The sequence below is a fragment of the Phascolarctos cinereus genome, unplaced genomic scaffold (assembly GCF_003287225.1).
Source record: "Phascolarctos cinereus isolate Bilbo 61053 unplaced genomic scaffold, phaCin_HiC Scaffold_726;HRSCAF=1367, whole genome shotgun sequence".
Taxonomy (NCBI): Eukaryota; Metazoa; Chordata; class Mammalia; order Diprotodontia; family Phascolarctidae; genus Phascolarctos; species Phascolarctos cinereus.
Genome location: NW_027556098.1, coordinates 117,424,221 through 117,437,523, shown reverse-complemented (window position 1 = coordinate 117,437,523; position 13,303 = coordinate 117,424,221). Strand labels below are relative to the sequence as shown.

The window sequence follows — 13,303 nt, the reverse complement described above, 5'->3', positions numbered from 1 at the left end:
AATAGCTGTAACTAGGAGTTTGGGGACAAGAACCACAACTGTATCCAAGGCAAGATTTATAACTGGGCTTTCCATTGGATGGGGTAGAAGACAGAGACCCTAGGTAGATATGGGTGGAGCATGGGAGAAGCTTACCTCAGACTGTCATCTGGTACCTTTTTATTTGAACTAATTCTTACTAATTATGTGTGAAGTTCTGTTGTTTCTACATGGCTGGAGGACCACAACAGCTATCACAATGTCTTCCAAGTCCACTTTCCTCTGAGTCTAACAATCTGGAACAAAGCCCTAATCGCCTCAACCTATTACAGTTCTGGCTCTTAGGGGTATGTGATCTTCCCTCCCTGGGATGGGAAGGGCTAGAGTGAATTGGGATGGGGGAGGCTGGAGGCTCCGTACCTTGGCCGGCACCCTGAATTCCCCATACTCTTTCAGCAGTTCTTGAGTCTCCTCTGTGGACTCGCCCGTGGAGTTGTGTGTTGAGAGGAAATATTCGCCTGTCTCTTGGATCCAGTCAAGTGCCTGTGGGAGGCAAGAACACCCCCAGGTCCCCCAAAAAGCCAGTCCTCAGGAGAAAAATACACCAGAAGGAAGGTTTATCTGGGTGACATAATAGAACTTGAGAAATGCTAACAGGCACTGATAAATTGTTAGCTAACTTGTTTTCACTTGACTATTTCTGTTCTTTTCCTTTAGGCTTGAGCACCCTGAGGGGATGGATTTTATGTTTCATTACAGGGTATAGGACTGAGAGATCGATAGTCTTGGAAGCACAAAATTCAAATCCTGCCTCTGACATCTACTGGCTGTGTGACCCTGAACAAGTCACTTAAACTTAACTTCTCAGTGCCCTAGGCAACTCTAAGACTTTAAGTTATAGAAGACTTGCTGCTTTGTATTGGAGAAAGAAATTTCCACATCTGGGATTTCCTACTTAAATATGGACTCCCCTACTTCCCTAAAGGCATGCCCTAAGAGAAAAGATAGTCTTTTTCTCTTTTAGGCATCTCCTGAAAACCCTCTGAAATAGGGGCTCTACATACAAGTTGCTTAACTAATGTTGTTGGTGAGTTAAAAAATGACCACTTAGATCCCTTCTCCTTGTCACCTGACTTCCTTCCCCCTCTTCCCTGTCCTCCTGCCTTAGAGAGTCTCCTCTGGGTTCTCTGAGGCTTTGATCACTGTAGAGGGGGATGGGAATGGGGTAGAGAGGTCCCCAGAATCTCCCAGCCCAAAGGGAAAGTGAGGTGCAAGCTCCAGTAATACCTGCTTGGCGCTGCGCTCGAACACCACATACTGCTGGCACTGGTCTAATCGTCGCTTCTTCAAGGTCCAGAAATGCAGCACTCGGTTCTCCCTCTGAAGGAGCTCGCTCAAGATGGCTGCAGGGCAGAGCAGAGGGGTCACAGGCCAAACCCAGACTACCATTTTGTATTCTTTCCAGTGGCCAGAGGACCTAGCCCACCAAAGAACCCTCCTGCCAAAGGCCTGACCCAGAGAAGAGTAGACAGGCAGCATAGAACATAGTGCATTAGGGGAAAACACCGGCTTTGGCACCAGACGGTCTGGGTTAGAATCCTGGGTCTGGTCCTGCCTATTCTTGTGACTCTGGACAACACAAAATGAGATAGTTGAACCAAATGATCTCTAAAGTCTCTTCCAGTTGTAAATCTTGTGATCCCAAGAAACCACAGCTTGAGTACTTGAGGGGATAAGAAGGAAATCACAGAGAGTGGGGCTAAAATTTGGAGGTAAATGTGATATGTACATGCATATGCATATGTATGTATATATATATATATATATATATATATAAGTTTCTACACCTAGAATTTATATATATTATAATATATATAATATATTATAACATATGCAATAATTTAATAATCAGATATTTACTATTATTTTATTTTCTTATTAATGCAATTACAACTAATAATTTATTTAATATTAACAATAGTATAATCAATGGTATATTATATTCTTAATACATAAGTAAATATATGTATATATACATATATATAAAAGTAAGTATATATGTGCCTGTGTATATATGCCTATTTGTGTATGTATGTGTATGTGTGTCTGTATGTGTGGGGAGGGATAGTGTATTTTGGGGCATCATATTAGGGAATTAGTTTTTCCCAAGAATAAATGACTACCTGTTTCAAGGATATCAGACACCATTAAATCCAATATCTTCAATTTTATAAATAAGGAAAACTGAGAATCTAGGAGGTGAGGCTCTAAGATCATAGATTTAGTTACCAGGGACCTTAGAGGCCATCTAGGGTACCCTCCCATTTTACAGATGAGGAAACTGAGGTTGAGAGAGGTTCAGTGACTTGCCCAAGGTCACACCAGTAGTAAGTATCAGAGTTAGAATTTGTACTCAGGTTCTCTGAATCCAGAGAAATTACTATTGTCCTCTTTCTACCAAAGGAGTGGTTAACTCAATTTCATTGATAAGAATTTGATAGAGGATATAGGTTGGACTAGATTATCTTGAAGTTCCCATCTAGTGATGTTATGTCTGCCTCTTTGGGTCTCAGTTTTGTAGGATCATAGCTCTAGAGCTGGAAGGCACCTCAGAGACCATCTAATACCCCCCCACACACACACATACAATTGTCCCATTTTATAAATGAAAAATCTGAGGCTCAGGGGGGTTAAGAGATTTACCCAAGATCACACAAGTTGTAAGTGCCAAAGGTGAGAATTTAACCCAGATCCTTGAACTCCTAAGCCATGCTCTTCCCACTACACCAGGCTGCTTCATCTGCAACATGAGGGGTTTAGAAAAGATGACAATCATTTACATAGTTTTTTAAAGTTGGGAAAGTGTTTTACAAATATTGTTCATATTAATAATTAAGCTGGCATTTATATAGCACTTTAAGGTTTGCAAAGTGCTTTACAAACATGCTAATACCTCAATTTTACAGATGAAGAAACTCGGGTTGAAGTTAAGTGGTTTGCCCATGGTCACAAAGCTAGTAAGTGTCTGAGGCTGGATTTGAACTCAGGTCTTCCTGAGTTCAGAAATGTGTATTGACTGACAGAGTGACTAACTGACTGACTCCAGGCTCAGTGCTTTAGCCACTGCATTACGTACTTGCCCCTAAATAACTTCTGGGATTCTTTCCAGCTCTAGACTGATCCTCCGTCTTTCCTTGGTTGTGTATTCCTCAGCCCTCAGCTCACTCAGAGCATTATGAAATCTTTATGACTTCAGTCATCTTCCTCTCTGACAGTTTTCACATGGTCAGCAATCTCTGTCATTGTCCTGAGGTGATGCAACACCCCTGTTTTCCCTGGGAGCTTATCCTCACCTTTCTTCAGCAGACAGCGCCCCACAGATCACACAGCAGGAAACTCCTGTTACGAGCATTAGGAAGTTGGGCATATGTTTTGAGATGAACTAGAGAAAGAGGGCGGCATCATGTAAACCACCTGCAGGGTCCCTGTTCTATACCAGCATATCTAGAAAATAGATTTTGAAAAACAGTGCCGCTGTGGGTGGACCAATCTCTCCCATTTTGAGGTTTCTGCTCATTACGGCCACATGGCTACCAATTTGCTCAATTTGTCAACTTGATGAATAGAAATATCTCCCCAAAGCAGGCTGGCCACTTTCCCACACTGCCAGGGCACTAATCAGAATTTTGGCTTCTTCCTGAAACTTCTTCAATGCCACAGTCCCTCTCTCCACTTCTCACCCTCTAACTCTGCCCTGCCCTGCCCCATCTCACCACTACCTTGTTGTGGTGGTTGTTGTTGTTGAGTTGGTTCAGTTATGTTCGACTCTATTTGGGGTTTTCCTGGCAAAGACACTGGAGTGGTCTGCCATTTCTTTCTCCAGCTCATTTTACAGATGAGAAAACTGAGGCAAACAGGGTGAAGTCACTTGTCCAGGGTCACTCAGCTAGTACATGTCTGAGGCTCGATTTGCCTTTTTTTTTTTTTTGGCTAGGCAGTGGGGTTAAGTGACTTGCCCAGGGTCACATAGCTAGTAAGTATCATGTGTCTGAGGCTGTATTTGAACTTAGGACCTCTTGAATCCAGGGCCAGTGCTCTATCCATTGTGCCACCTAGCTGCCTCTCTGAGGCTGGATTTGAACTCAGGAAGATGAGTCTTCCTGACTTCAGGCCTGGCACTCTGTCTCCTGAGCCACTTAGCTGCTCTACTACCACCTAGGAAAAAGTGAAAACTATTCAGGCTAAATCTTCTTCCCTATTCCACATCACCAAGGATATATCTCTTCAGTGTATAAAAGTCTAACTGTTCATCCACCCATATCACTGATTTTCCACATGCCTGTGGCATGCCCCATGGAGGGTTGACAACTGGGCTTTAACATGGTCAGAGGATAGATCAAGAGGCAGTGGGACATAATGGATAAAGAGCTCTACTTGAAGCTAGGAAGAACTGGGTTCAAGTCCAGCTCTACACAAACTGGTTGTGGGACCCTGGGTAAGTCACCTAACCTCTGAGTTTCCCAGGCAACTTTGTATGACTCTAAACTGCAGAGAAAGTGCCAACTTGCATTGATAGAGGGAGTTCTCTAGGCCAGAGAAATCACAGGTACAGCTCCTATCCCTAAATGTGGTCAGATGAATGATAGCTTTTAAAAGTTATAATTTTCACAAGGTAAAAAAAGGTGTCTAATAGTTGGAAGAGATGTTAGTGGTAACCCAGTTCAGGACTTTGCCCCTTACTCATCAGAGGATAGATGACGAGATGACCTTTGAGGTCCCTTCCAGCTCTAAATCTATGGTCCTTTGAGTTAATAATCAGTAATTCTGTGGACCAGAGGCAGAATTTTGGATTATATAATAACAAAAACAACAGACGTTTTCCATAGCACTTAATAGCTCCCAAAGCTTTTGGCCTGTTATCTCATATGAGCCCAACAACCATGTGAGATGGTTATTGCAGGTATTATTGTCCTTATTAAAAGGGTTCCACTGCCAGGATCATAACTTCCCCCTAAACCCACAACCCACAAAAATATTTCAGCATATAGAATAAAAACATTCCAACCATACTCACATCATAATTTGGAAATCCACATTAAGTAGATCACACTTCAGTTATATTTAGTCTCTTTTTACTTTCCAATAGACCGTAAGTTTCTGCAAATGGGGAAAGGACTCCTTCCCTTTTATTTGTCTCTCTCTTTGCATTTCCAACATGGGAAGAATCAGAGATAGAAAGAAAGACTATATCTTTTTTAAAGCTTTGAAACTTTTGACAGAAAAGTTCCTCCCCGCCTTTTTTTTTTGCCCTTTTTCCCTTGGTTGATCAGACCATCAGAAAAAGCTGAGCTGAAGATATCAGGACACAGAACAAATGTAAAATGCTTATAGCATATATTTTTCATAAAAACAAAGAAAACAATAGCTTAGCTCTCTCTCTCTCTCTCTCTCTCTCTTCTCTCTCTCTCTCTCTCTCTCTCTCTCTCTCTCTCTCGTTTCAGGGGAGGAGATCTTTTACTAAGGTTCTAAACTCTTTTCAGGGGTGGGGAAGGAGGGTATAGGATGTGGGAAGAATCACAAGCATTTAGAGGCAAGGAAAATTTTACAGATGAAGAAACTGAAGCTCGCCAAAATTAAAGGACTTGCCCATGATCAAACAGCTAAGAACTGCCAAATGCAGGATTTGATCCCAATTCTTCCTAATTTCAAGTCTGCACTCTATCCCCAGTGCCATTTATTCAGTCGTGTCAGACTCTCTGTGACCCCATTTTGGGGTTTTCTTGGCAAAGATACTGGAGTGGTTTGCCTTTTCCTTCTCCAATTCATTTTACAGTTGAGGAAACTGAGGCAAACAGGGTTAAGTAACTTGCCCAGCTAGCATCTGAGGCAAGATTTGAACCCAAGAAGAAAAGTGTTCCCGATTCCAAGCCCAGTGCTCTAACCACTGTACCACCTAGCTCCTCTGTGCCATACTTGACTTCTAAAATCCCTTCCAAATCTGGTATTTCATGAAACTGAGGCCCAGGAAGGCTGTGATTTGCTTAAACTCACATAGCTGGGTGGGTGGCAGAGATGGGACTGAAAATAACTATCATGTTAATAATAATAGCAACTCATACTTAATATAGTACTTGAAGATTTATCAAGTACTTTCTTCATAATAAGCCCATGAGGTTCACAGTGACCAGGGATGTTCTGATAAACGTTTAACAATCAGTTCTCCAAATATTTGTACGTGTACACACACGGATGTCTGACACACTTTTGAGTTAATTTTCATTTTTAACATTTCCTCCATCACTTCCTTAAGTTTAGACAATTATCAAAACAATAAAGCAAGCCCTGATTTGTAGTATTTGCCAATTTCTGAAGCATAAATTCTCACATTGAACATTTAACAATTAACCCTCCAGAGACGGTTTGAGCTGACTCCGACACAGCCCTGAGTGTGACCTACACGGCTGATGTGGCTAGTGGCTGGAGAAGCTGGCACTGACCTTTCACTTGTTGCTCAGGTCCCCGGGTATGGCTGGCCACACTGGGCATGCTGACGTTGTTCCTGTGGATGTACTTCAGAAACACTTCGGCGTTTCTGCGGGCCAGTGTGCATGCCTAGGAGAGACAAAGATGATGCCCCCTCCCCTCAGTCATGTGGAAATAGAGACCACTGCAGAAGGGGACTCATTCCCCTTTCCAAAGGAGGCTTATAGTCTTGTCCTTGAGGTTCATGGAGGACAACAGCTCCTGGAGCCTCTCCAAATTCATGGGCAATCATGCTGCCCTGAGGCAGGGGGTTGGACAAGATGACTTTTTGAGGTCGCTTCAGGTTTGAAGATATGATAAACTCTATTTTTTCAGGGTCTTCTTTTTATCCAGCAACATCTTTGATGTCCTTCCTCTTACTCCTTTTAAACTAATAGTCTTTTTATTTTAAAATATTTTTCTCAATTATATGTAAACAAAAAATTTTAATACTTTTTTTTTTTAAATTTTGAGTTCCAAATTCTCTTCCTCCTTCCCTCCCTCCCTATTCCCCTCCTTGTGAAGGCAAGCAGTTTGATACATGTGCAGTCATGCAAAACATTTCCATATTAGCCATAACAATATAGTCATGATCCATAGTAGGACTGGTAAGGGCATTAAAGTGGAGAATTCCCAGTATGGGAACTCCCTCTACCAATGCAGATCAATAATTTGGTTACAGCTCACAGTTTTAGCATTGCTCTTGATCACCAGAACACGATCCATTGCAAATGTTCACTACTAGTCTGGCTTCCCCGCTTCTGCTAGAATATTTTTCCAATACCAGTCAGCTAGTGGGAGCTCAAGGAATAAAAACTCCTTTTAATATTAGCCTGATTTAAACATAATTAGGAAAGTAAATCTGTTGAAGGGAAAAGAGTAGCACACACATTGTAAATCCAAATAGAAATTACTTTTACGGTTATTCATTATGTTGTATTATCTCTGCTACTAAACTCATGACATGCTCTCACATTTCTCTAACTCTTTTTACATCATCTCTCTCCTTTTATCCTCACATTCACTGTAGGTGGCAGAAAGAATAACAAAATGTTCTCTCCACTATGCAGATGGATAATTTGAGGCTCAGGCAAGGAAGTGACAAAATGAGTGGGGGGCATATTGTTTTTCATTTCCTTTGTTTTTCTTCTTTTTTTTGGCAATATGACTAATATGGAAATGCGTTTTTCATGACTTCATATGTATAATGGGAATCATACTGTTTGCCTTCTCAATAGGTGGGAGAGGGAGAGAATTTGGGACTCAAATTTTTAAAAAAGGATATAAAAAAAATTAAAATAAAAACATGAGGGTGGACACCCAGGTGCTCTAATTTTCAACCCAGGGACCTCTACCCCACACAAAAATCTGCAAACCTGAAAGTTTGCTTAATAGCAGGTGCTCAGCTGGACTGTCACTAGCAGGCTATTAAGGTCCTGTAGCTGAAGAAGAAATGATGTAATCAAAGAATGTTTAGAAGATGCACTAGGTATGCTTAGTTAGGGGAAGAATATAGAAATGTACTCCGCTCTCCCTCAAACCTGAACTTTCATATATACATTTGTGTGTGTTTATGTGTATACCCATATATACATAAGTATGTCTACATACACACAAATGAGTGTATACGCACACACATTGTTGTTGTCGTTGGGTCATTTCAGTCATGTCCAATTCTTCATGCCCCATTTGGGGTCTTCTTGGCAAAGATACTGGAATGGTTTGCCATTTCTTTCTCTAGCTCATTTTACAGATGAGGAAACTAAGGTTCACAGGGTTAAGTGACTTGCTCAGGGTTGCACAGCTAGTAAGTATCTGAGGCTGGATTTGAACTCGGGAAGACGAGTTTTCTCATCTGCCTGACTCCAGGCCTAGCACTCTATCCATTGTGCTGCCTGCCTGAAATATGTGTGCGTGTGTATGTATGTATGTATGTATATGAATGCATGTATGACTGTATGTATACACATACATACATATACACATATGTATATATGAATGTTTTTGTTTTCTTTTTTCAATTACATGTAAAAACAATTTTTAACATTTGAAATAATTTTTCATAATTTTCTAAGTTCCTCCCCTCCTTAAGAAGGCAAGCAACTTGACATCGGTTATACATGTGTAGTCATGCAAAGCATTTTCACGTTAGCCATATTGCAAAAGAAAACACTGACCAAAAAAAACACCCAGAATAATAAAGCAAGTAAAAAATAATGCTTCAGTCTACCTTCAGACTACATTCAGACTCCTTCAATTCTTTCTTTGGAGGTAGATAGGATTTTACATTATAGGTCCTTTGGAATTGTCTTGGATCATTACATTGCCGAGAATAGCAAAGTCATTCATAGTTGATCATCATACAATATTGCTGTTATGAAGTACAATGTTCTACTGGTTCTGCCTGAGCTTTCTTTAATAACTCATTATCTAGAATCCATTCTTTTGCCTGAATTCTTCAACTTATTTACACTTCAGGCCTATATCATCTCTGGGCAACAAGTCATAATTTCCTCAGGATATTAATATTTCTTTTTATTTGTTAGACAGCTTCTTCTTTCTAGACACCTCCATTCTACTTCCATTCCTGAAGGCCTTAGTCAAATCCTTGACCTTGGGTCATTGATCCGCTCAATCTTATTCTTCTAGAACTAGTGACTACAGCCTTCTCATTTTCCTGGGCTCCATCCATTGGAAGCCCTTTTAGCCCATGGATCATCTTGATGCCTTTCTTACTTACTACTCCTTTAAGCTCTTTCTTTAGGTATAATGATCAGAACAGCACATGATATTTCAGAGACAGATACATCCTTGCATTGTGCGAGGTGATGATCATGTTTCATACATCTTTCTCTTCCTGGAGACATCAAACAATTTGTTAGCTGTTTGTTTATGGTGGCACTTCAGGTTAATGTCTTTGGGAAACAGTGATGACTGTAATAATCCCTTCTCCTGAGTCATAACTGATAGCTTAGAGCCCATCCTTTTATAAAGAGAGCGTGGCTCATTTCCTTCCAGTGTATGATCTGGCACTCATCTGCACTGAAAGTTACCTACTACTTTTCTATCCACTCGTATGGCCTTATGAGAAAAGAATTCTTGCTTTGTGGTGTTTCGATACTCAGTTCCATATCTGGATCTTTAGCTGGAAGCAGTGACCTCTCTTGAGTGTCACTAAACTGGGGCAGCAGAAAGAAACTGGCTACTAGTCATCTATAATGTGTGACTGTCCCTTAAGGATTCAGTAACTGGATAGCATCTCAAAGATTAAGGAAATCCAGGGAGGGGCAGGTAGATGTAAATGAACAAATGGAAACAATTTATTTTCTACTTCTGTCTACCATCAATCCTAGCTGCTAACAGAAGGGTTCCCACCATTGTTTTAAGAGCACAAAGACTAAAATACATCAGATCAGAGAAATTTGGTTTTTTTTTCCTTTTGAAAAAAGAACATCTCCCTTTGATATTATGCGGAAAAGAAATGTTATATCTCTGTTAAAAATCTTTCTTACAAGTTATTTAGCTGAAGCTTAAATTTTATATTCTGACATATTTATATATACATACTCTAAGTTTTTTAATGAAGCAGTTTCTATCTAACTGTTAGATCAATTAGAAGTGAGTGATAAGGGGACCAGTTGTATGGGAGTGCAAATACCAGATAAGAAAGGGGTAAGGGAAAGTATCCTCAAACAAAACACAACCAAAAAACCAAGAGAGGTAGGAGAAAACTGGGTCTCATGGACACTGGTAACATCACTTTATATTTTTTATTTTCTTTTCTTCTCCTTAATTTCTATAACTTGTGAAAAAAAGGCATTTGGCAGTAAAAACAGGGACCTTTCTTTTGGGGAGTTGTAGGGAGTAATTCAAAAGCTGGAAGTAAACTGTTTACAAGGACTTTCAACACAAAATTGTCCCAATGTCCTCAGGTTGGAAATATACATATACCATGAGGAGGTTTTGACTATGCTCAAAGATGCTAGATGAGTTACTTCTACGCACACTCGTAGGGAAAGCCAGGGCTAAATTAATCAATGACTTGTAATAGATAAGTATTTGTGAAAAAATACCTACATTTTACATTTCTTTAAATCTTGCTCTACATACATGCATAGCATCTATTTATACGTTGCTTAAATTAATACTGGATAAGAGTTATACTTAATTGTTTTACAAAAGGTTATTATTCTCAAAGAGCAAGCATAAATGAGCACAAAATTGGTACTTTCTTTTGGTTTATTAACCACACCTACAGATAACTCAGTTGTTTAAAGGTACTACTTTCCACCTAGTAATGGGAAATGCTCATTGCAAGCAAAGTATTCAACTGGAGTAATAACTTTGCAAACCTAAACTGAAAAATTATAATGGCTAACATTGCACACTCAGTTGGTGCATCTTCTGTGCAGAGCTTCCTTCCTAAATTATCAAATGCTACCTAAAGTAGTGTAGATAGGAAACCTTTCCCTAGGGGGGAAAGATTGAAAGAGTGATGAGATGTTGGGTTTGAGACCTAGGAGAGTAAGATCTGACCTTGAGGAAAGCCTCTTTTTGTTCCAGATGTTTGCTGATGAGTGGAATGACATGGTCAATCTCTGCTGCTGGGCCCAATTTATCCCGTCCACCGCACCAGTCCTCATCTCTCCGGTATTCCTGCTCTAGGCTCTCCAGGACACTGCATACCTAATGGAAGAAGGAGAGAATGGCTGAGTAAATCATTCAAACAATTAATCAACAAATGTTTATTTAGGAACTTACTAAGTTTAGGTGGGAAGACAGTATGTCCATAAAGTGACTTCACACTTTCAAAGTGTCACCTAAGAGTATACATGGATGAAAACTGAACTGAGGCTATTTTTAAAAGGGATATAGAATGAAAATGGGAGTGGGCACTGAAACATATGAAGAAAGAAAGGGGTAAAGTAGGGCATCTGAGACCAGCTTTCTCCGCTTCACTGCTTTGCTCAGGGCCATACCTGCCCCATGATTCTGGATATCTTAGACCTGGTGATGAGTCCCAAATCACTCAATTAGTTTTGTCTCTAAAGACATCTTTTCTCCCTGCAAATGTATAATCCAATGAGGGAAATCTGAACCGATCTGCAGGCTCAGGACTTAAGAGAACACTCTTTATAGGCACATAAAAACCTCAGGTCATACAGGTAGAAAGCCTCAGATCGGAGTTTGTTAGACTTGCTCAAAGGCTAGACTTCTAAATCTCACCTAGAAGAGAAACTATATCTCAGATACATCACTGTGCTAAGGAGCAACTCAAATGGATGAACTTCAATGAAAATTTTCCCAACTTTAGAATCCTTTCACAAGAATTCCTTGATTAACCTGACTCAACTGAGTGTTACTTCCATTTCCTCAGAAACCTCATACCACTTGTATATACACACACACAGAATTAGAGTAAGTGTGTGTGTACCCACAAATGCTTATAGATCCAAGATGTGCATGGCATCTAATTGGTGTGTAATAAAGGCTTGTTGAGTTGAATTAAGAGGGCATAAATAATATATGTATAGTAGATGTACCAAGGTGGCATAATCAATACAGATCTGGCCCTGGAATCAGGTTGAATCCTTCCTCAGACACTTAATAACTGAATTGACACTGGGCAAGTCAATTAACCTCTCTCAGCCTCAGTTTCCTCCTCTGTAAAATGGGTATAAAAAATAGCACCTATCACAGTGGGTTGATGAGAGGGTCAAATGAGGTAATACATATGAAGTATTCTGTAAACCTCAAAGTGCTAAATAAATGTTAGCTATAATTATTATTGTATGTGTTTTGTCTGTTTCTTCTACATGATTTTTGTCTACCTTCATTCCCCATCCCTGTCATCCCCCTCAATCTCCTTTTAATGTGAGTTCCTGAAGATAAGGGGAAGCTAGGTGGAGCAGTGGATAGAGTGCCAGGAAGACACATCTTCCTGAATTCAAATTTGGCCTCAGATACTTCCTAGCTATGAGACCCTGGGCAAGTCACTTAACCCTGTTTGCCTCTGTTTCCTCATCTGTAAAATAAGCTGGAGAAGGAAATGACAAACCACTTCAGTATCCTTGCCAAGAAAACCCCAAATAGGGTCACGAATAGTCAGACACAACTGAAATGACTGAACAACTAAGATAAGGATTGTGTCTTTAAACTGGGAGTTCCAAGAGATAAAGGGTGATTCTCTTCAGCATGCATCAGCCTGACCCATTGAAGGGCGAGTTGGGGTTTCGGAAAATACTGAGTCAGTATTATGATTAGCTTATTCAGTTTCTACTTTGGAGCCCCATCTGTGGAGCTGGCTAGTGGGAGGAAGTATTTATAAGTGCCTGAATCTAGTCCACTGACTTGGCGGAAGGGGACATAGCGAAGTAAATAGATGTTGGTATCATAACCCATCCTTCTACTTTCCAAGATGTGGAGCCAGAATGAACCTGGAGAACGCTATGACAACAGCAATAATAGCTACCATTCATACAGCCCATTAAGGTTTCCAAAATGCTTTCTATATGTTGTCTCCTCTGATTCTCGCAATAGCTCTGTGAAGTCGATGATGCTATTATTGTCTCCATTTTTCAGATGAAGAAATGGAGGTTGAGAGATGTTCAATAATTTGGTCAGCCAGGTTCACTCAGCTAGCTAGTGTTTGGGCCAGATTTGAAATGAAGGCTTCCTAATGCCAAGTCCAATACTCTATGGGCTATGCCATTTAGCTGTCTCAATATGCACAAATCGGATAATGACATTATGATTGGTGATGATAATTATCACTGACTTCTTTTTGGACTGGTGTCCACTT

General features: G+C 40.3%; 1 protein-coding gene across 1 annotated transcript in view; it reads right to left on the bottom strand.

Moving 5' to 3' along the window:
- KALRN (kalirin RhoGEF kinase) overlaps positions 1-13,303 on the bottom strand; it is a 709,132-nt gene that overhangs the window by 90,875 nt on the left and 604,954 nt on the right. Inside the window, 4 exon segments of the mRNA XM_078146745.1 lie at positions 400-522; positions 1,267-1,382; positions 6,477-6,591; positions 11,038-11,187. Of these exon segments, the coding sequence (XP_078002871.1) occupies positions 400-522; positions 1,267-1,382; positions 6,477-6,591; positions 11,038-11,187 (504 nt within the window).